This window comes from Sciurus carolinensis, chromosome 8 (genome assembly GCF_902686445.1).
Source record: "Sciurus carolinensis chromosome 8, mSciCar1.2, whole genome shotgun sequence".
In the NCBI taxonomy this organism is placed as follows: Eukaryota; Metazoa; Chordata; class Mammalia; order Rodentia; family Sciuridae; genus Sciurus; species Sciurus carolinensis.
The window spans coordinates 90,432,912-90,457,562 of record NC_062220.1 but is presented as its reverse complement, the minus strand read 5'-3'; the positions used below and the strand labels follow the sequence as shown (position 1 = coordinate 90,457,562).

Genomic DNA, 24,651 nt, shown 5'->3' with positions numbered 1-24,651 from the left:
AGCCATGGGTGAGGTTAGGGTGGCAGGGTGGAACGTGTGGGGTGAGCAGTAAGGGCCCTGTTCCAACCCCTTCTACCTGGAAGGGCAGGGGTTCCGGTGGCTCCTCCAGAAACCCGCTGCTGTCAGACTGACAGCTGTTTGCTCTGTCCACCCTGGTGCCTGCAGGAAGAAAGAGGCCTTGAGGTCAGTAAAATAAAAACATGCTATTAACAAAACTAGGACCAAAGCCCTCGGTGCCCGGCATGACAGAGAGCCTCCATAAATGTCAAGCATATGGGAATAGAGGAATTCTAATACTTTCTTTCTCAATCACCAGAGAGTCCATGCAAAACCGAATCTCTGGTTTCCTAATACAAAGAGGAAAGCATGTAGTTAAGGAAGGGGAACTGACTTAAACCTAAATAACAATATGGTTGTGAGCAGAATCTTTACTAAGAGGAACAAAATCCAGGAGACCCACATGCCTTGAATACCACACCAATTGAAGACTAAAATTTATATATGTGTGTGTATATGTATGTATTCTTTTTCTTTTTACTAAATTTTAGATAAGAATCTTTTCCTAAGCTGGGTGTGGTGGCACACGTCTGTAATCCCAGTGGCTCCAGAAACTGAGGCAGGAGGATTGCAAGTTCAAAGGCAGCTTCAGCAACTTAGTGAGGTCCTAAAGCAACTCAGCAAGACACCATCTCTAAATAAAATACAAAACAGGGCTGGAGATGTGGCTCAGTGGTTAAGTGCCCCTGGGATTCAATCCCCAGTATAAAAAAAGAGATAATTGAATAAACAAAAATAATAACAATGTAGTGTAGGAATTTTAACAAAAACCCAGAAAAGTCTGCCAAAATAAGCCTTTGTTATTATAAAATTGAGTTGTGCATATGGAAGTAGCTGCCCAAGAGATTTTCCTTCAATATGCAGTTTCTACATAGCCTTTAACATGTGTAATAGATTTGTTTATTTATTGTCAGAGGAAATAGAGAATATTGATTGTGTATTTATTATGGAAAATTTACTTGCATATTTAATTTGTGTAATATGTTTGACTTCACTGCTCTTCTTACAGTCAGCTCAACCAGTATTAAAACTTTCTAGATCCTTTCAGAGTTAGGGGAAAACTTCATGCTGCTGTGAAAAAGTAAATGATGATTACAGTAGTAACCTTTCAAAAACTCAGTGCAGAACTTAATTTTTTTTAAAGTACTATGCAAAGGGCCCCGGTTACTTTGGCTAGACTATCCATTGAATAACCCTATAGATTGGGCAGGTTATCTTCAAATATTTTCCACCCAAACCCCCTCTTGCAAGTTCCTTATACAAGTTTCATGACCCACGGCAGCCTAAGTTCCCAGGACCCCTCTGCAATAGAGTATGCAGACAGGAGAGAAAAAGACAGGACTAACTTCCATTCCTCACTCCCCACCCCCATACTCTGTAGCCTTAGAAACTCATCAGGATGACTCTAGCCGTGTTGGAGGATGGGGATGGGCAAGGTAGTGTTTGCAACCTCTTGTTCTTTCTTCATGTGCTGGTGTAAGATTTGCACCACAAAGTGTGAAGGATTCCCAGTACAGCATTATTATTTCAACTTTCCAGATAATCTCTAAGTAATTACTATTCTGGAGTATAAAGTTCATATATGATGTTTGCTATTCCCCTTCTTACAATACCCAGATGAAATGATAAATTAGAATACTAGAATAAAGTGATGTGTTACAGCATATTCACCCACAGATGGGTTGGTTCAAATGGAAATACAGCTGTCCCTGATATCAGTAGGAGATTGATTCCAGGACCCCTGACTCCCTTCCAGAATTCCAACATCCTCAGATGCTCAATTCCCTTATATAAAATGGCACAGTGTTACCATGTATCTTATACACATCTTCTCGTATACTTTGTTTTTTAAGGATGTTTCTCCTATACTTTAAATCTTCCTAGATTACTTATAATACCTAACACAATGTAAATGCTATGTGAACAGTTGTTATTTTTATTGTTTATGGAATAACAAGAAAAAAATTGTGTATGATCAGTACAAAATCTTTCTTTTTCCCAAATATTTTTGATTTGTGTTTGGGCTGTGGATGCAGAAACCCCTCATGTATGGAGGACAGAGCAAACAACCATACACAGGAAGGGCCTCTAAAAGGTACAAAGAGTAATCTCCTCTAAAGGGAGTATATTTGTGATATAACTGACACTTTTCATTAACTATTAGTTTGTAAAGCGCAAGAAAAATCTCTGAAACTGGTTTAATGGAATCTGTGAAACCATCAGACTTTGAATACCTCACTTGTGTGGTGAGATCAAATGGTAGAGTTGGGCATGGTTCTGTCAGGAATGAAGGACTTTTATCTTCTGTTTGCTCTAAAAATTGAATGCACATGTTTGAATTGTTTTAAGAAATTCAGAAGCCCTGCACAGATTTCCAGTGAAAACTTCTAGAACTAATAAATGAATTCAGCAAAGTAGCAGGATATAAAATCAACACTCATAAATCTAATGCATTTCTATTCATAAGTGATGAATCCTCTGAAAGAGAAATTAGGAAAACTACTCCATTCACAATAGACTTAAAAAAATCCAAAAATATTTGGGAATCAATCTAACAAAAGAGGTGAAAGACATCTTCAATGAAAATTACAGAACACTAAAGAAAGAAAGAAAACCTTAGAAGATGGAAAGATCTCCCATGTTCTTCGATAGGCAGAATTAACATTGTCAAAATGGCCATACTACCAAAAAGCGCTATAAAGATTCAATGCAATTCCAATTTAAATCCCAATGATGTTCCTCATAGAAATAGAGAAAGCAATCATGAAATTCATCTGGAGGAATAAGAGACCTCCAATAGCCAAAGCAATCCTAAGCAGGAGGAGTAAAGCAGGGGGTATCAATGATACCAGACCTTAAACTATATTACAGAGCACTAGTAACAAAAACGGCATGGTACTGGCAACAAAATAGACAGGTAGGCCAAAGGTACAAATTAGACATCACAGAGCAAACCCACATAAATAGTTATCTCATACTAGATAAAAGTGCCAAAAACAAACAATGGAGAAAAGATAATGATGCTGAGAAAACTGGAAATCCATATGCAGCAAAATGAAACCAAAACCCTATCTCTCACCCTGCACAAAACTCAACTGGATCAAGAATTTAGATCAGAGACCCTGCACCAAATAGAAGAAAAGGTGGGCCCAAATCTTCATTCTGTCAGCTTAGGACCAGACTTCCTTAACATGACTCCCAAAGCACAAGAAATTAAAGAAAGAATCAATAAATGGGACGGATTCAAACTGAAAAGCTTTTTCTCAGCAAAGTTAACAATAAAAAATGTGAAGAGAGAGCCTACAGGGTGGGAGAAAATCTTTACCACATGCACTTCAGATAGAGCACTAATCTCCAGAATCACAAAAAGCTCAAAAAACTTAACATCAAAAATGCAAATAATCCAATCAGTAAATGGGCCAAGGAACTGAGCAGACACTTCACAGAAGAAGATAAACAATCATCAACAAATATATGAAAAAATGTTCAATAGCTCTAGTAATAAGAGAAATGCAGATAAAAACTACCCTAAGATTTCATCTCACTCCCATTAGAATGGTTATTATCAAGAATATAAGCAAAAAGAGGTGTTGGTGAGGATGTGGGGAGAAAGGTACACTCATACATTGCTGGTGGGGCTGCAAATTGGTGCAGTCACTCTGGAAAGCAGTGTGGAGATTCCTCAGAAAACTTGGAATGGACCCACCATTTGACCCGGCTATCTCACTCCTTGGTTTATACCCAAAGGACTTAAGATCAGCATACTACAGTGAGGCAACCACGTCAATGTTTATAGCAACTCAATTTACAATATCTAGATTGTGGAACCAACCTACATGCCCTTCAATTGATGAATGGATAAAGAAACTGTGGTATATATACACAATGGAATATTACTCAGTCATAAAGAAGAATAAAATTATGGCATTTGCTGGTAAATGGATGGAGTTGGAGAATATGCATGCTAAGTGAAATCAGTCAATCCCAAAAAACCAAAGGTCAAAGTTTTCTCTGACAAGTGGACGCTGATACATAACGGGGGTAAGGAGGGGTAAGGGAAGAATGGAGGAACAGTGGATTGTGTAGAGGGAAATGAGGGAGGGGAGGGGGCAAGGGGAAGGAACAATGGTGGGAAGACACAAACATCATTACCCTGTACATATATGATTACATGAATGGTGTGACTCTATATCATGTACAACCAGAGAAATGAAAAGTTATACTCCATTTGTGTACAATGAATCAAAATGCATTCTGCTGTCATGTATGACTAAATAGAACAAACAAACAAAAATAAATAAATTCACTAAGCAAAATGTGGGACAATTTATAAATGGGTTAATTTCTTCAGGAGGCTAAAAATCCATGCTCCTTATAAAGCACCTTTTTAGCAACTAGACTATAAGCACCTAGATGTTGGGCTTCCAAATTCTAAATATTCCCTTAGGGTTGTAGAAATTAAAAATGACAAAGGATGAGAAATCACCTAGCCCAGGATGGTTATGATAGATTATTAAACAAACAGACAAATACAAACGTGTGCACCATTTATCACTCCCACACCTCACACTAATGTGTGATGCAAGGGAGGCTGGACTTCAGGAAAGGCAGCTGGGCTTTTGGCAAGAGTAACAGAAATGGTACCAGCACACCAGGTCAGTCTCTGAAGCTAGCTAGACCGAGAGCGAGCAAACCCGAGTCTCATGATCTTCAAGGGAGTTTCCCCTGGGCACTTAACATGTCTCAGAGTGTAGCTCTTCCTTACTCTAAGTGAGGGCCTTGACTTCCCACTTTGCTGCTACCCGTCTGTCCTCCCGCTAGATCTTTTTACCCCAGCCTTCCACTACTGGCTGTCTCCTGGTCCAAACCAGCTCGATAAATGGAAACCTTTACCACCAACTTCCCACACGGTTTTGTCCTGTCCCTATTAACTGCTGGTTCTCCCACTCACACAACTTCTCTATGATGACGCTACTGAAATGCTGCTTGGCTCCATGAGAATCTGGATCCAGCTCTACCTGGTTCAAATTCTGACTCTTTTATTTATGAGTTATGTGATCTGGGGAAGGCTGCTTGCGGTCTGAGTCGGAACCCTCATGGGGAAATAATGAAGACAATGCTATGTTATTTGTGGGGTTTTGATTAGAATATCTAATATATATAAATATATATACATATACATATATATGAAGACTTCAATTGAAAGATATTATATGAAAGCTATTATATATATGTATTTTCTGCAGAGCATTATTATTATAACTCAATCACTATTGATATCATTATTAAATGGCATTATTGATCATTGTGATTAATACTAATATTCATTAGAAGTTACCTTTTTCAGTACACGGCTATCTTCATGGATTTCAATTTTACTCTCTCAATTAGGTGGACCCTGCCTGAGGCAGGACTACTTCACTGTTATATACATTTAAAAACATTTGTGCCTGGGAGGTCAATGCCTCAGGCACTTTGTCTAAATAATCACTAGATGGCAGCATTACACCAACCACAGAGTGAGGAACCAGGTTCCTATCAAGGACCTGGTAGTGGTTCAAATTAATAAGCCAAGTCAACCTGAAAGGCTGCTTTTCTGGTTTGTATTGATAATAGAAGCTTCTGAATCCGAAGTGAAATTGTTTACATCTTAAATAGTCTGTTCATAGAGGCTCAGGTTAAGCGGAGGGAGGGAGAGGAAGGGAAGTGTAGCAGGCAGGGACGAGAAGTATACGGACATTATATAGAGCAAGGGAAATGTTCCAGTCTGAGACTGGATTCACTGTTTGGATTCACTGTCCTCATCAATAGAGTCCACTCTACTTATGTCATTGCCAAATTCCTATCTCTTCCATCTTACAATGATAGAAAATTTCTGTGAGAGCTCAGTGGTGAAGCTGAGTCACAGACCAAGGTGTCTTAGAACTGGAGTGGACATTGCATGTGAGGCAAATGCAAATGTTAGGAACTGGGTAGGTGGTCTAAGGATGTGAAGTAGCTAGGCTCAGGACAGTGAGTGGTGTGGTGTGGACTACTCCAGTTGTTCCTCCAAGGATGTTTTTAAAATTTAATTTAAAATGTTTTCTAGATTAACAAAATCTTTCTACGGGCCACAGTCTCCAGGTCTCCAGGTAAGAAGTCAAGATGGTATCACCTACTATACACTTCAGGAATCCCTTCTAGAACATTCCTTATAGATGTCATCTAGCAGTGTTCACAATTCTGGTTATGGGGAATCACTCCTATGTGGTGAAAACCTCAGAGCACATTATACTTTTCAGAAAAGCTTGAAATCCATAGCATTTTCCATTGGTTGGTCACAGTCCAGCTCAGTGAAGTAACCCAGAACACAACTAACCCCCTTTTCTTTTCTTTTCTTTTTTTTTGGGGGGGGGATGCTGGGATCAAACCCAGGGCCTTGTGCTTATAAGGCAAGCACTCTACCGACTGAGCTATCTCCCCAGCCCTCTAACCCCCTTTTCTGAAGGCAGTTCTCTTGTGCTTTCGAGGTCTTTCTCCTTAGTGTAGTCGCCCAAGCCCCTTTAGATCAGTCCTCATATGGCAGGGTTTCTGACCATTTGTCCCTTGTACTTTCCAATAAGCTCTTAATAATGCTTGCTGGAACACCTGGCTTCTGGGTCTTGTTTCAGGAGCCAGCTGAGAACTGGTCTGGCCAGCGTGAACCACAGGAGGACTGCTCTCATCCCTACCTCTGGGTATGCTGGTTTCAGACACAGCCTAAGGTTGTGTGAGTTTAGTTGGAAACTGTGTTCCCAGGGTTGGGTTACACCAACACGGGCCTCTACTTTGAAACTAAGGAATACATATTCTGAAACCTAAGTGAATGATGTAGTTTGCATCCTTGTGGAATTTGCTCATTTCAGAACATGGTTCCCTCCTCTCAAGGATAATTTTGATCTTCATTCTGAAATTGATCTATAGCTTTGAAAAATGTTCTTGCTGTGGACCAAGAACACTGAAGAGAATAGACCTCGGAGACAGAACCTGGGCTGCTCTTGAGGAAATCTTCATTCTTAACAAATAAGCCATAGTCCCCCATATCCTATGCTGTCCTAAAAGAGTAGACAGAGAGTGCCAGCAGATACCTGTCCTCATGGAGCTTATGTCTTGACTGTGATCCAGGACAATTAGTGGTTATGGAAGACATTCCTGAGACAAGTTGATTCTTCCTTCTATGCCAGACGTCTTGGTAGAGGACTTTTCCCACGGATTTCTACATAACATCTTGATAATTTCCATTAGCACCCTACTGATACTTTTGGTTCAAGTTCCTTAGCTTAGGAATCCCTTCCCTCTTTTTTTCCTTTCCTTTTCTTTTTTCCTTCTCTTTTCTCTTACTGATTACTTCAGGTCTAGCTGTTTCTCTGTTCTTTAGTTAGAATAACCTTCCTTCATCATTAAGGGGGGAAAAAGCTACTTCTCTAAAATTAACATTTTCTTGGTTTAATCCCATTAGTTGTTGTTCATTATGATGGAAACAATATATGGTGGTGAAGAAACTGGAAAAAGAAAAAATATTCATGTAAAATCTAATCATCCAGGACAATAAAATAGAGTGAATTGTCTTTGAGCATATGTATGTGTGTGTTGTAAAATAATAGTCATAACGCACACTTTATAACCTGCTTTTGTCACATAATATATTAATATTAGACTTTTTCTTTTAAAAACACCCTAAAAGATAAAATTATGTGGTAATTTTTAATTTCTTCATTATTTGCCTTCAATAGCTGGGACTGCAGGCACGTGCCACCACCAGCTTTTAATCTCTTCAGTAGCTATTGAAATTTCAGGATTTCCTCTTCTTGAATTAGTGGTAATTTTTTTTTTACTGAATCTTTTAAATTTATTTTCTATGTCATCAACTAAATAATCTATTTTCATTCCATAGTCTCTAAAAATGGAAAATATTTTTTCTGCCTCTTATCTTAGTTTTGGTCATAATTCATGAATTTTTGTATGTAATAAATGTTGTAATTTGTTTTCTTCTTGTTTCATTGGCATACCTTTTTGGTATATATATATATTTTGTTCATTCATTTTGCTTTTTACTTTTCTTTGATTCTTTATTTTAAATGTGAATAGAATTTTTAAATGATCTTTGAATCTTTTTCTTTGATCATAATCCTTCCAATACCTGAAAGGATTTGGAATTCTTGAGTAGTAAAATTTCCACTTTAACATACAGTGGATGCACCTTTACTGTCTTCTAGCCTCTGACATGAGGATGTTTGCTGAGACATAAATGAGAAAAACAAACAAAGCTGTATTAGTCCCATTAACTGACCATTGTATTTTTAAACATATAATTCACACTGCTCCCTCTAGCAGAGTGAATATCTTTTTCTCTAAAAATTGTCAGAGCAACACCTTACCTTGAAAATTGTTGTAAAGAACATGTTGGGGTAATATATTCAGAGAGCATGACCCAGTGATATCTGTAAACCATCTGCCTTTTCCTACTATGCTTCTGAGACCAGTATACCTGGAACTCTGTGGCATGGAATTATCAGGGAATAATCAGGGAATAACTGGTCATGCAGGATCTTGGAATGAAACAAGTTAGGATCTTAATCCAATTAAATATTTCTGAAATAGAACATTTCTATAAACCTATAAAGATTGTATTGTTTAACCACATTTAGCTTCTTTGTCTACATAGATACTTATTTATTAGGTATTCTTGAGATAAAAAGAAGGGGGCAGATCCAATTTTGAGTAGTAAACCTGCATTCATTGTCCTGGAGGAATGTAAAGTAATGACAAATTTTAATTTAGATCTTTGAAAATAGAGGAATATAAATTCCTAGGACTAAATGAACAATATCTCCATAACCACTTGAGGCCACTCAGTAGATTTCAAATTTTGTAATATCAATTTCTTTTGAGCTTTTAATTTCTGTACAGATTCAACTACCATAGTTCTAGTAATAACTAGTCCAATTTTTTTTTCTCTTGTGAAACTGAGTGGGAGCAAACATTTACCCTTGCTTGAGTTAACCAGTTGATTGACAGGTGATTATATCAAATGCTCAGACAGGAAGAGGAAGCCTAGTTGAACAAAGCTAATAATCCAAGTTGGAAAAGACAATAAATATTTATCAAGCTAGAGAACTAAGGTTTCCGTCAAAAGTCAATCTTAGGATTTCAGCTCCAGGTGCATTCTAGAGGACTCACAGGGGCCTCATGGCTCTGTGAGAGACAGAGGGCTTCTCAGGGAGGCCAGTGTGTGTGCATTATTCTACATTCACCCTTCCTTGGCTCCACTACTTTCCATTCCCATCATTGTCTACCCTGCTGTGCTCCAGGTTTTAACTTGTGTTCATTCAAAGGGATGTTCCACTAGAAGTAGGAAATTGATGGACAGGAGAAAGATAATGAAATGCACATCCACCACCTCCTCTTTCAGGGCACTATTTGAAAATGGCTGCACCTTTAGGGTAAAAGATCCCTTTGAGTCTCTCTTTGAAAGGTCCAACTTTTATTGGTTCCAGTAAGAGGCTCACTCTGGTTTTCCAGACCTAAAAGTGATAATGGCTTTCTGTTTTTGCTAGCGTTGGGTGCTTCTTAGCCGTTTCTTGGATCCTGCCTACTTTGGTAAATGGTCCCTTTTCAAGACTCTCTTCAATGACACCCTTTTGAATACGATTTTTCCCTGCCTGAGTGATAGCCCTACCACAATCAACCAGACAACTTAACACAGAATTCATGTAACATTGTATCTTTCACTTTACTTCTAATTTATTTGCTATTTAATAAGAAGGAAATTTGAGTTTTTAGGGATCTCAACCCACTCAAGCTTAGAAGAAAGATGAACAGAGGATTGGGACATAGCCCTCCATATCTGTCACAGTTAATCCTTTCATTTCTGTCCTGTTCACCTGCATTTTAATGATTTTCTAAAGTATGTCTTCCAAGCTACTTTTTTTGCACCAACAATATTATTCTTTATTGCTCTCATATCATTTTAAATTCAGATCAAAATTATTTTATATATTCTCAGTCATTCATGCAGCAAACATTTACTGACCAGCTGCTCTGATTGAACACTGATTGTCCAGGCACTGATTGGACAATGAGGAGAGTTGAAAGACATAGCCCACCCTTCGAGGGGCTTGTCTATGGGACACACTACAGATCAAGGATAAAATAGATGGTAATAAAACTATTAGGAATAGCTTTTACTCTAATATCAGAGCAATGAAAAACATAATCCCCAGCATATTGTTTTTAGAGATACACAATTCACAAGGAACACTCCCTAAACATTGAAGTAAAATAAATTAATCATAAAGATGGATAACTAGCCCCCCTCTAGAAGAGAGATTACTAAATTTGTTCTTTCCACATACATATGTCTATTGAGTGCTTACCGTGTGTTAGGCAATATGCTAGATTAGAAGATGCAATGGAGTGTAAGACTGCTTCTGTTCTCTAGAAGTTGCACCTAATGTTTCAAATCTAAACTCTGAGGATGTTCAGCATTCCTCACAAAGAATAAAACTGCCTGTAATAAGAGTTTGGGGCATATTTTAAATTAAGTTCCTTTGTCCCTGCAGGACTGACTCTTCCTTTAGGGCACAATTGCACTGACATTCGAGGAACAGATTTAAGTGCCAAAAACTGTTCAGAAGAGGAGTCCTGAACAACAACCACAGAAAAAATCTAATCAAGCTGTTGTATCCTTTGTGATATTCACCACAGCAGAGGGAAACACCATATAGACAGGACAGTCATGGGCCTATAAGTAGTAAACTGCAAACAGAAATACATCAGAGAAACATCACTATCTAATAGTACTAGATCAAGGGCCTGGTCACAACAGGAGGCTAAATGCCCACACTTAAGGCAAGATGATGGTCACTAAGTGGCTTATTCCAAACTGATTTTTCAAAGGGAGTTATATCCTTTGGCCTTATTTCAGAAAAGTGATTTTAATATTGTTAATTACATAAAGTATATTTCATTGTGTTAAGTGGTGTTAGAATTCTTTTTTTCTTGGACTTTGCTCTTATAAAAGGAAAACCAGAAGATGCCTGTACTGTAACAGATTTTGAAATCCAATTCTTTTTTATTTCTTGGTAGAATATGTTTTTGCCAAGTTTACAACCCACTTGAACTTCTGTCTGTTCTTTGATTTTAGAATCATCTTGGGTGCCTTTGAGCATGAGGAAAAGAATAATAGATTTAGTCATAGATTCTTTAAGTCTTAACAAAGTTTACCAAAAATTTTTATCATCACCAAGTATCTAAATAAAGAACCTTCATAACGAGGAGCAGTGGTTCATGCCAGTAATCCCAGTGATTAGGGAGACTGAGGCAGGAAGATCTCAAGTTCAAAGTTAGCCTCAGCAAAAGCAAGGTGCTAAGCAACTCAGTGAGACCCTATCTCTAAATAAAATACAAAATAGGGCTGGAGATGTGGCTCAGTGGTACTGACTTCACCTGGTACCAAATAAATAAATAAATAAATAAAAATAAAAAAAGAAAGAAAAAAAGGAATGAATGCCCTTCTTAGTAGCATTGATTATAGTTGAATCTGAAATATATTCCTTTAATTTTAGATGAGATGACTTTCCTTTTATAAAGCTTTTATAAAAATCACTTTATAAAGAAAAGAATTTTAAAGATGTTCCATGAAAAGCTCATTCTAATTTTTAACTGTTAAGAATTTGCCTCTTTCACTTACTCAATCAGCTGTTTCCTCATCATGCATACTTTGAAGAGTTTGCTATATGCCCAGGCACCCAGGTAAATTCTGGCAGTTGAAGAGAAATCGGGTGTTATTCCTGCCTTCAGAATATTATGCTATAGTGGATTGCACTGCTTCAAACCTACCTTTACAAATAAGGTTTAAACAAAGACGAAGTTAAGAACATGTTAATCATAGGAATCCATGTTGCAGCCCAGCTAAGGAAGGGGAGTTTTTTGAAATCTACTTTTGACCTTTCTTGGCTCAAATCCCTTTCTAGCATCAGCTCTTCTGAGGAGAAGGGCCTCTGGAGGCATTTTTGTCTGGGGATTAGGCTCTGAATCAGCAAGGAAAAACATTCTCAACCAAAGATTTGTGGAACTTGAACCTCGGAGTAGGCAACACCCAGATGTCTATTCTTTTATAGACTGAAGGGTCCTCCAAAGAATAACTGAACTTGCCCCCTCCAGATTTTCCCATTAACAGCCTTAATTATTTGGAACAGGGTACTGGATGTGCTGCGGAGGGAGGGAAGCAAATTGGGTAGTAGCTGGAGAAGATCTAAGTAGAAACATTGATCTCAAGTTTGGAGAAACATCACACCTCTGATCTGGGTGACAGAGTCACATGGTGGGCTCAGAGAAGGCACATGGTTTCCTAAGGTCTGTCTTCTCTCCTTTCCTCAGGATCTCAGGCCACACCCGCCTAAAATGTCCCGGAGCATCAGCGATTTCTCTACTGACAACAAGCATGCCTACTTCTGAAATTCTTTCCCTGTCATTTTTTCTGCTGTGATTTGTAGTGTTAGGAGTAAATCAAAGTAACCTTTTCTTAAGATGCCAAATATTTCCATGTAAAATTCAAATATTCTTCAAATTATTTATCTTTATTCTCTCAACCAAACTTACTGAATTTTAGATAATGTCCTTCAGATAAGGTGGATGGAGGAAGGTACACAAATCTAAACCAGAAAATGACAAGAGCATGGTGATATGGTCTGGGACACTGAATTATTTAAACGGCAAGGAACTCATCCAAAGGGTCCCTGTTGATGGAGGAAACCAATTAGAATGCATTTCTTTGGAAATAACTTTCTTCTGAACTCTTTTACATACATTCAGGATGTCTTTTTCACAAGAAAGATATGGTTTTGATTTTATGCTGATATGCATTTCCTTTTAATTAAACTACTGGGGAGATTTGGTTACTATTTCAATGAGCCTCTTGCCCAGCTTAAAAATGCTTAATACTGGAGATATGATGTCTTTAATAACCTAAAATTTAAGGCCTCATTTTATTATAGATTATCTATAAAATACTTGTTATTGAGAAACTCATTTATATCAATCATCTTGTCTGTAGAGATCTGTTACTTTTTAATTGTTGCTGTTACGTTTATTCCAATTTCAGCATCCACTCAGTCTATAGGGCTAATCATAGAATCTTCCCTTCCCTAGTCTTTTCCTCATGAAAGATGCCAAATGCTTTTAAAATGCCAAATGCTTTGAACAAGTTGATAGACATATTATACAGGGAGGAGCTCACCTACCACTGATGTGCAACCCCCTCTTGGGGAGCCCCTCCAGCTGTTTACCACCTCACAGTGCTGCCTCAGAGCAGTTTGCTAAAGAGGAAAGAAGAATGTCACTTGGAATGTAAGCAATAGGGGTTTTGAGGAAGAGAGAATGTAATTATCTAGATTGGAATATGACCAGGACACCCATCCCATACCCACAAACCACAAGATTAAAAACATTCCTTTTATAAATAAAATACTTAGGTTTGGAAAGGCAAAAAAGCAGGAGGAAAGATTTGGGGAGTCTGATAACTGAAAGATAAGCCACTGTTTTCACGCTGCCAACATATGAATTTTAGAAACCTTTTTGGTTTTGTGTGGTTGGGTGGTTTGTTTTTCTCATTTGCTTAGGCATAAGCCTCATGCTGCTTTCTGTTTGGGGCACAGAGGAAATCAGAAACAGGGCGTTGAAAACTGCTCATTAAGTGATCTGGAGAATATACTGTGTGATTTAAGGTACTAGCTATTTTCAAAGCTGAAAGAAATAGGAATCAAAAAGGATGATGGAACAATTGGATCTTTGTCAGCTGGTGGAAGGATTACCTCTTCTCATCCTGATCCCATTCCCTGCTCCCCTACTGCTCTTCCTGAGAGCACTTCTTAATAAATCACTTTACCACGAACATCAACCCAAAGTCCATTTCTGGGGAACCTAATCTATGGCAAGTGGTAGGGATGATTCATAACTGAACTCTAAGATCTACGTGATCAAAGATCTAGAAAGCAATAGGCACCAATACTAGTATTAGGTCCTGAAGGTCTAAACATAAATATAATAAATAAAAAGGTAAATTAATAATTATTTACATTTTAAAACCCAAGGTAAGCCATAATGGAGAACTACGATCAGTCCAAGATGTTACCAATATAGTGATAATGAATCATAATTCTTGAAGATTGCATGACTCCCAACAACTTCTATGTTTGCACATATAGTAGGAATCTTACAGTACTGTCAAAGCATTGTATAGAAAGCAGGCCTCTTAATGGAAAACCAAATTTGAATTCTTAGTAAATTCCAACACACGGCTTGTATTAATGCTTAATTAGTCACTTAGTGCTCTTAATAATGATTTTGGTCATATTTAAAAATGGACGTCTATATATTTACACATACCTTGCTAATAAGAAGCAAAGCAAAGAAAGGATTTCCATTTTTAAATGATTTAATGTTTCATTTTGCTTAAGAGAGTACTAAGGACTATATGTTGATAATCACTGATCATGCCTTCGTATCTTTGTCCATAAAAATGTCATAAAAATTGCAGGTTAATTTCAAGGTGAATTCCTACCAGAGTAGTTCCCCTTATCCAGTTTTGTGTTTCAGTTACCCATATTCAACTATGATCTGCAAAATACAGCGAATACAAATACAATATATATATATATTTATATAATATATATAATATATATTATATGTTATACATATATATACTATATGTTTTATATATATATATATATATATATATATATGTATATAATATGTATCAGGGATTGAACCCAGGGGTACTTTACTATGAGCCATATCCCCAGCTCTTTTTTATATTTTATTTTGAGACAGAGTCTCATTGAGTTGCTTAGGGTCTTCCTAAGTTGCTGAGGCTGGCTTTGAACTTGTGATCATACAGCCTTAGCTTCCTGAGTCACTGGGATTAGAGGCATGTGCCACTGTGTCCTCTGGCACAAGAAGGTTTTTTGAGGAGGTGTGAAACAGAGAGAAAGAAAACGAGGTCATATTTGCATAACTTTTATTAGGGTATAGTTTTATAATTGTTCTAGTTTACTATTATTGTTATTTTTCCCCAAGTACAAAATGTTTTATTTAAAGGATAGAACAGAGAACAAAAGAGACTGCTGGTAGTATGGGGATTTAAGTGAAGGATGGATGTGAACAAGAATAATTTTCCTTCTGGTGTGTCTTTCTATTGGATAGTCTACTAGTAGACAATTTTAGGTTCATTATTCAATAAAAATTAGGTAGACTATTGAGTAATTATAATAAACATAGACCTTGCTTTAATTATAATTAAACATATTAATTTATAATATAAACTGACTATAAGGATAGAATGTACATACATACATATATTTTTTTGTCTTTGCAGTGTTGTGTGCACGTCCAGGAAAGATGTGAGATGACCTTGATCACTCACATCTTGATGACCAAGAGGCTCTGAACAAACAGGAAGTGAAACTAAAGTTGAGTATTAAATACCTGGAGTATCAAAGGCATGTCCCAACAATATACAGAGCACCTCATCATAGGGTGCTAAACATTTGTTCAAGGCACTTAAGAAGATCTCTGTCATTAGCTTAGTGCTCAACTAAGAAATTTTAGTAGAAACTTCAGTGACTGCACATGACAAAGAATACATACTTTATGGAATTCATCCAGAAAAATTACTTTAAAACGAACCAACCATAAAAATAGAACTAAACCAACCCCACAAAAAAAAAAATCCTGGGATAATATCAGAGAAATACTGAGAAAGTTCATCTTATATTATTTCAAATGCCTACTTTATAACAAAATATTACAAAACATGAAAAGAAACAGAAAGTATGTTCACTACACAGCAAAACAAAATAAAAGTCAATAAAAACTTTTCTTAAGAAAGTACAGATATAGTCACAAGAACAATAAATTAGCCGTGTCTATCCATCTGTCTATCTATTCCTATATATATTTTAAAGGAGAATAATTAAAGGAAACTATATCTAAAGAATTAAAGGGATGTGTGAGAACAATGTTTCATCAAGTTTGGAGCATTGCTAAATAGATTTAAATTATTAAAAAAATTTTAGAGTTGCAAAGTATGATAAATGGAATGAAAAATTCAGAGCAGGTCCTTAACATCAGATGTGAGATGGCCAGAGAAAGAATCAGAAACCTTGAAAATAAGTCAAATGAAATTACCCAGCTATAAAAACAGATAGAAAAAAAATCAAGAAAAACTAACAGAGCCTTAGAGACTGATGGGATACCATCAGATGTACTTATGTTTATAATGTGAGTTCAAGAAAGGGAAAAGAAAGGAGAATAAAGAATATCTCAGTAAACAGTGCCCATAACATTGCAAATTTGATAAAAAATGAGAGCGATCAGAAAGCCCAGTGAACTCCAAGTAGTACAAACTCAGAGAAATACATACTTACACACTTGGTATTAAAACTCTCAAAAGAACAGAAATAATCTTACAAGTAGAAAGAAGAAAATGACTCATCATATAAGGGATGTAAGATTAACAGCTGACTTCTCAGCAGAAACCATGGGAATTGAAAGGTTGACTTAAAGGGATTTAAAGTATTAAAAGTAATAAAACCCAAAAACACCAATCAAGAATTCTCTATCCAGCAAAATTATCCTTAGAAAATAAAATATAATTTAGGAAATCCTAACTAAAGAAAACCTGAAAGAATTCATCCCTAGTAGGGCTTCTTGTAAGAAAAACTAATGAAAAGCCTTCAGTCTCAAGTGAAAGAATAAGCGGTAACTCAGAGTCACAAAGAGAAATAAACAGCACTCTGATGTTAACTCATAAGAAAGAATAAATACAATGGCAATATATTTTTTCTTATAATTTCTTTATTCTCTCATCTGATTTAAAACACAACCTAAAGCAAATAATTATAAAATTGCATTGGTGGAATAAATTGCATAAATTTTCATTTGTGTGGCATAATATTGTAAATGAAGGTTAAGGAATGAAACTATATTGGAGTAAAGTATTTACATAATATGAAAATTTTTGGTATTCAAGCTAAGACATTGAAATTCCCATGGTAACCCTAGGAAACTTAACGTTAAAAATATAATCAAAGAAGTAACATAATTAAAATGACATACTGGAGAATCTCTCTTTAACTCAAAAGAATGCAGTAATTGAGGAACAGAAGAATAAAAATATATAAGACATAAAACTTACAGCAAAGTGGAAGATAATTATTACCTCATCAATAATGACTTTAAATCAAAATTGAATAAGCACTCCAATAGAAAGAGATTGGCAGCATGGATAAAAAAAATAAAAATATGATTCAACTATACATACTCTACAAAAGAAATAGTTTAGATTAAAAAAAAAAAGTTTGGAGTGAGACTTCTGCACCCGGGAGGCAGGCCCAGAGAGCCAGGCCCAGACCAGCTGGGCCCCAGCCCACAGTCTAGTGCCTGTGCTGCGGTTGACTGTCTGTCAACATGTGGAGGCACCTCTGCCCACCAGCAGGGATTGTACCCCACCAGGAGGCCACCTTCTCTAGAGGAGCAGCATACTTTTAGGGTCACTGCATTATCAAGTTCCTCCAATACATCAGGCTGCTGAAGTCTAGGAGGTGTTATTGGAAACCTGCAGGGATGCTATAAGACTATAGGGGGGAAACTGCAATACCTCAGATTTGCACTCCTAGGGGGGAAGATACATGAGCACTATGAGAAAACAAGGGAAGAAAGTGTCCCAAATAAACCTAGACGCTACATCAATAAAATGCAATGACAGCATGTCAGAAGAAATGTCTGAAAGGGAGTTCAGAATGTATGTAATTAAATGATCAGAGAAGCAAACAATAATATAAAAGAGCAAATGCAGGCATTGAATGATCGCACCGATCAACAGTTAAAAGAGCAAATGCAGGAAGCAAAGGATCATTTCAATAAAGAGATGGAGAGTCTGAAAAAAAAAGAACCAACAGAAATTCTTAAAATGAAGGAAACCATAAACCAAATTAAAAACTCCATAGAAAGCATAACCAATAGGATAGAACACCTGGAAGACAGAACCTCAGATACTGAAGACAAAATATTTAATCTTGAAAGCAAAGTTGACCAAACAGAGAAGATGGTAAGAAATCATGAACAGAATCCACAAGATTTATGGGATCTCATTAAAAGAACAAATGTAAGAATTATTGGGATTGAGGAAGGCACAGAGAAACAAACCAAAGGAATGAACAATCTATTCAACAAAATAATATCAGAAAATTTCCCAAATCTGAAGAATGAAATGGAAAATCAAATACAAGAGGCTTATAGGACACCAAATGTACAAAATTACAACAGAGTTACACAAAGGCACATTATAATGAAAATACTTAACATATAAAATAAAGATAGAATTTTAAAGGCTGCAAGAGAAAAAGATCAAATTACATTCAGGGGGAAACCAATATGGATATCAGCAGATTTCTCAGCCCAGGCCCTAAAAGCTAGAAGGGCCTGGAACAGCATTTGTTAAGCTCTGAAAGAAAATGGATGCCAACCAAGAATCTTATACACAGCAAAACTTACCTTCAGATTTGACAACAAAATAAAATCCTTCCATGATAAATGAAAGCTAAAAGAATTTATAAACAAGAAGCCAGCACTACAGAACATTCTCAGCAAAATATTCCATGAGGAAGAAATGAAAAACAATGAATATAAGTCAGCAACGGGCAAAACTACCCTAAAGGAATAGCCAAATAGAGGAGAAACCAAGTCAAGTTAAAAACCAAAAATAAGCCAAAATGACCGGAAATGCAAATCATATCTCAATAATAACCCTGAATGTTAATGGCCTGAACTCATCAATCAAAAGACATAGACTGGCAGATTGGATTAAAAAGAAAGACCCAACAATATGCTGCCTTCAAGAGACTCATCTAATAGAAAAAGACACACACCAACTAAAGGTGAAAGGATGGGAAAAAACATACCATGCACATGGACTCAGTAAAAAAGCAAGAGTATCCATCCTCATATCAGATAAAGCAGACTTCAAGTCAAAATTATTTAGAAGGGATAAAGAAGGACATTTCAAAATGCTTAAGGAAAGCATAAATCAGCAAGACATAACAATCATAAATATTTATGCCCCAAACAATGGCTCATCCATGTACATCAAACAAATCCATCTCAAGTCCAGGAACAAATAGACCACAACACAAAAATACTAGGTGACTTTAACACACCTCTCTCACCACTGGACAGATCTTTCAAACAAAAATTGATCAAAGAAACCATAGATCTCAATAACACAATTGATAATTCAGACTTAACAGACATAATATAGAATATTCCATCAATCAATGAGTAAATACACTTTCTTCTCAGCAGCACATGGATCTTTCTCTAAAATAGACCATATGTTATTCCACAAAGCTACTCTTAGCAAATACAAGAAGATAGAGATACTACCTTGTATTCTATCAGATCATAATGAAATGATTAGAAATAAATGAAGAAATAAAAAACAGAAACTACTCCAACACCTGGAGATTAAATAATATGCTATTGAATGATGCATGAATAACAGAAGATATCAGGGGGAAATAAAAAAATTCTTAGAGGTAAATGAGAACAAAGATACAACATATCAAAATCTCTGGGACACTATGAAAGCAGTACTAAGAGGAAAATTCATTTCATGGAGCTCATTCAATAAAAGAAGAAAAAGCCAACAAATAAATAACCTAACATTATAGCTCAAAGTCCTAGAAAAAGAAGAACAGATCAACACCAAAAGTAGTAGAAGACAGAAAACAGTTAAAATCAGAGCTGAAATCAATGAAATTGAAACCAAAGAAACAATAAAAAAATTGACAAAATAAATAGTTGGTTCAGTGAAAAAATAAACAAAATTGATCAAACCTTAACCACACTAACAAAGAGAAGGAGAGAGAAAACTCAAATTACTAAAATTTGAGATAAAAAAAATCACAAAAAAAATCATGACAGACACTATTGAAATACAAAACATAATCAGAAGCTAATATGAAAATCTATACTCCAACAAAATAGAAAATCTCGATCATATCAACATGTTTCTAGAGACATATGATCCACCCAAACTGAATCAGAAGGACATACACAATTTAAATAGATCAGTTTCAAGCAATGAAATAGAAGAAGTCATCAAAAGCCCACTGACAAAGAAAAGTCTGGGACAAGATGGATTCTCAGCCAAGATCTAAAAGACCTTCAAAGGAGAGCTCATTCCAATACTCCTCAAAGTATTCCATGAGATAAAAGAGGAGGGAACCCTTCCAAACTCATTCTATGAAGCTAATATCACCCTGATACCAAAACCAGACAGAGACACATTGAGGAAAGAAAATTTCAGACCAATATCTTCAATGAACATAGATGAAAAAATTCTTAACAAAATTTTAGCAAATTGCATAAAAAATATATTACAAAGATAGTGCACCATGATCAAGTGGGTTTCAGCCCAGGGACACAAGGTTGGTTCAACATCCGGAAATCAATAAATGTAATTCACCATATCAACAGACTTAAAGTCAAGAAACACATGATTATTTTGATAGATGCAGAAAAAGTATTTGATAAAATACAGCACTCCTTCATGTTCAAAACACTAGAAAAAATAGGGATAGCAGGAATATTCCTCAACATTGTAAAGGCTATTTATGCTAAGCCCACGGCCAACATCACTCTAAATGGAGAAAAACTGAACACATTCACCCTGGAGAAAAACTGAATGCATTCCCCCTAAAAACTGGAACAAGGTAGGGATGCCCTCTTTCACCACTTCTATTCAACTCGTCCTTGAAACTCTAGCAGTTAGACAGACCAAAGAAATTAAAGGGATATGAATAGGAAAAGAAGAACTCAAACTATCCCTATTTGCTGATGACATGATTCTATATTAAGAGGAGCCAAAAAATTCCAGAAAATTTCTAGAACTCATAAATGAATTCAGTAGAGTAACAAGATATAAAATCAATACTCATAAATCTAATGCATTTTTATTCACAAGTGATGAATCCTCTGAAAGAGAATTTAGGAAAACTACCCCATTCACAATAGCCTCCAAAGAAAAATTACTTGGGAATCAATCTAACAAAATAGGTGAAAGACCTGTACAATGAGAACTACAGAACACTAAGGAAAGAAATGAAAGAAAACCTTAGAAGATGGAAAAATCTCCTATGTTCTTGGATAGGCAGAATTAATATTATCAAAATGGCCATATTACCAAAAGTGCTATACAAATTAAATGCAATTCCAATTAAAATCCCAATGACATACCTCATAGAAACAGAGCAAGCAATCATGAAATTCATTTGGAAGAATAAGAGACCCAGAATAGCTAAAGCAATCCTTAGCAGAGAGAGTGAAGCAGCGGGTATTGCAAAACCAGAACTTCAACTATACTACAAAGCAATAGTAACGAAAATGGCATGGTATTGGTACCAAAATAGACAGGTAGATAAATGGTACCGAATAGAGGAAACAGACACAAACACACATAAATACAGTTTTCTCATACTAGACAAAGGTGCCAAAAACATATAATGGAGAAAAGATAACCTCTTCAACAAATGGTGCTGAGAAAACTGGAAATCCATATGCATCAAAATGAAACTAAACCCCTATCTCTCACCCTGCACAAAACTCAACTCAAAATGGATCAAGGACTTTGGAATCAGACCAGGGACTCTGCAGATTATAGAAGAAAAAGTAGGTCCAAATCTTCACCATGTCAGCTTAGGACCAGACTTCCTTAACATGACTCCCATAGCACAAGAAATAAAAGCAAGAATCAAAACCTGGGATAGATTCAAACTAAATAGCTTTCTCTCAGCAAAGGAAACTATAAGCAATGTGAAGAGAGAGTCTACAGAGTGAGAGAAATTCTTTGTCACACATACTTCAGATAGAGCACTAATCTCCAGAATCTATAAAGAACTCAAAAAATAGACTAGAAAGATGGCGGACTAGAGGGTGGCTCCATTTCATGTTGCTCCAGGACTCAGGATTCAAGAAGAGGAGATAGTGAGAGACTTGGGACCAACTCAAAGCCACTGGATGAGTCTCTCCCATTGGGGAGGCATCCCGGATGGGGCGGTAGTCCCGGAACGCAGGGAACTTTGTGAAGTAGAGCTGCCCAATGAGACATCCCTCCCCCCGCTGGAGCAGTGAACTCGGACAACTGGGAGCATCATAGAGGAGGCCGCTCAGCACAGCGCTTGGACTCGGAGCAACCCACTGGGGCTCTGGGGGGCTGCACAGAGGAGGAGCTGCGCGGCAAGCTGTTTGGACTCAGAGTGACCGCTCCTGAACACCGGGGGGCTCCCCGGAGGAGGAGGAGGAGCGTGGCGGGTCGCTTGGACTCAGAGTGATGCACCAGGGCTTCAGGAGGCGGCCCAGAGGAGGAGGCACGCAGTGAGTTGTTTGGACTCAGAGCGATTACTCCTGAACACCGGGGGTGGGGGTGCTGCCCGGAGGAGGAGGAGGAGGAGCGCAGCAGGTCACTTGGACTCAGAGTGACTGTACCAGGGCTAAGGGTGGTTGTCGGGAGGAGGAGGTGCACAGTGAGTTGCTTGGAATCCTAGAGACTGCACTGGAACACCGGGTGGCTGCCCGGAGGAAGAGGAGTGCAGCGGGTTGCTGGGACTCAGAGTGACTGTACGGGGCTCCAGGTGGCTGCTCAGAGGAGGGGCCGCATAGCCAGGTGATTATGTGCAGAGCAGGGTCCCAGGACCTAGGCGGCTTCTTGGTGGAAGAGCCCCACAGAGACAAGCTGAGGGGCGGAGCGAAGTTTCCAGGACTGCGGGCAGATTCTCTGAGGAGAGGCAGTCTAAGGAGACTTGTCTGCGAAGGGTGAGGCTCCCAGACCCAGGAGGTAGGTCCAGGCCCCTGGGAACATTGCAGAGGAAGGCAGCCCAGCCCAGGTGGTAGTTGTGGATTGAGGGGAACCTCTAGGAGGGGAACTGACCAGCAAGATCTCCCCACCAAGTGAGTCTTTCCTGCCGGGTGAGGTTTTCCCACAAGATGGTAAAACCAGAGACACAGGCCCAAACAGGCCTTGCCTCAGCCCATAGTCTAGTTCCCCTTTGGATGACCATTGGTCAACAAGTGGAGGCACCTCTGCCCACTAGCAGGGAATATACCCCACCTGAAGGCCACCACCCCCAGAGAGGCAGCTTCCTTGTGGAGCACCGCATTATCAACTTCCTCCAAGACTTCAGGCTACTGAAGGATAAGAGGGGATATACTAGCAATCTTCAGGGACATTATAAGTCAATAGAGGAAATCTGCAATATTTCAATGACCCACTGATTCCTGAACAATATGAGAAAACAAGGGAAGAAAATGTCCCAAACAAATCTAGATGTTATATCAGTAAAATCCAATGACAGCATGGCAGAAGAAATTACAGAAAGGAAGTTCAGAAGGTACATAATTAAAATGATCAGGGAAGCAAATGAGGAGATGAAAGAGCAAATGCAGGCATTGAATGATGAGATGGAAGAGCAAATGCAGGCATTGAATGATCACACCAATCGACAGTTAAAAGAGCAAATACAGGAAGCAAAAGATCATTTCAATAAAGAGTTAGAGATATTGAAAAAAAACCAAACAGAAATCCTTGAAATGAAGGAAACAATAAACCAAATTAAGAACACCATAGAAAGCACAACCAATAGGATAGAACACCTGGAAGACAGAACCTCAGATATTGAAGACAAAATATTTCACCTTGAAAACAAAGTTGAACAAACAGAGAAGATGGTAAGAAATCATGAACAGAATCTCCAAGAACGATGGGATATCATGAAAAAACCAAATTTAAGAATTATTGGGATTGAGGAAGGCTTAGAGAAACAAACCAAAGGAATGAACGATCTATTCAATGAAATAATATCAAAAAATTTCCCAAATCTGAAGAATGAAATGGAAAACCAAGTACAAGAGGTTTATAGGACTCCAAATACACAAAATTACAACAGACCCACACCAAGGCACATTATAATGAAAATACCTAACATACAAAATAAAGACAGAATTTTAAAGTCTATGAGAGAAAAGAACCAAATTACATTCAGGGGGAAACCAATATGGATATCAGCAGTTTTTCAATCCAGACCCTAAAAGCTAGAAGGGCCTGGAACAACAGTTTTCAAGCTCTGAAAGAAAATGGATGCCAACCAAGAATCTTATACCCAGCAAAACTTACCTTCAAATTTGATGATGAAATAAAATCCTTCCATGATAAACAAAAGCTAAAAAAATTTACAAAAAGAAAGCCAGCATTACAGAACATTCTCAGCAAAATATTCCATGAGGAAGTGATGAAAAACAAAGAAGCAAATCAGCAAAGGGAGGAATTATCCTAAAGGAATTGTTAAAAAAGGAGGAACCAAGTCGTGCCAAAAAAAAAAAAAAAAAAAAAAAAGAAATAAAATTTTAAAAATGAACCAAATGACCAGGAATACAAATCATATCTCAATAATAACTCTGAATGTTAATGGCCTGAACTCATCAATCAAAAGACATAGACTGGCAGATTGGATTAAAAAGAAA

The 24,651-nt window shown here is 37.3% G+C and overlaps 1 protein-coding gene across 7 annotated transcripts in view; it reads right to left on the bottom strand.

Annotated features, from left to right (window-relative positions):
* Itprid1 (ITPR interacting domain containing 1) overlaps nt 1-24,651 on the bottom strand; it is a 132,679-nt gene that overhangs the window by 9,776 nt on the left and 98,252 nt on the right. For all 7 annotated transcript variants that reach the window (XM_047561669.1, XM_047561671.1, XM_047561666.1 and 4 more), the window contains one exon: nt 77-159. In XM_047561669.1, coding sequence (XP_047417625.1) covers nt 77-159 — 83 coding nt within the window. The remainder of the gene's footprint in view (nt 1-76; nt 160-24,651) is intronic.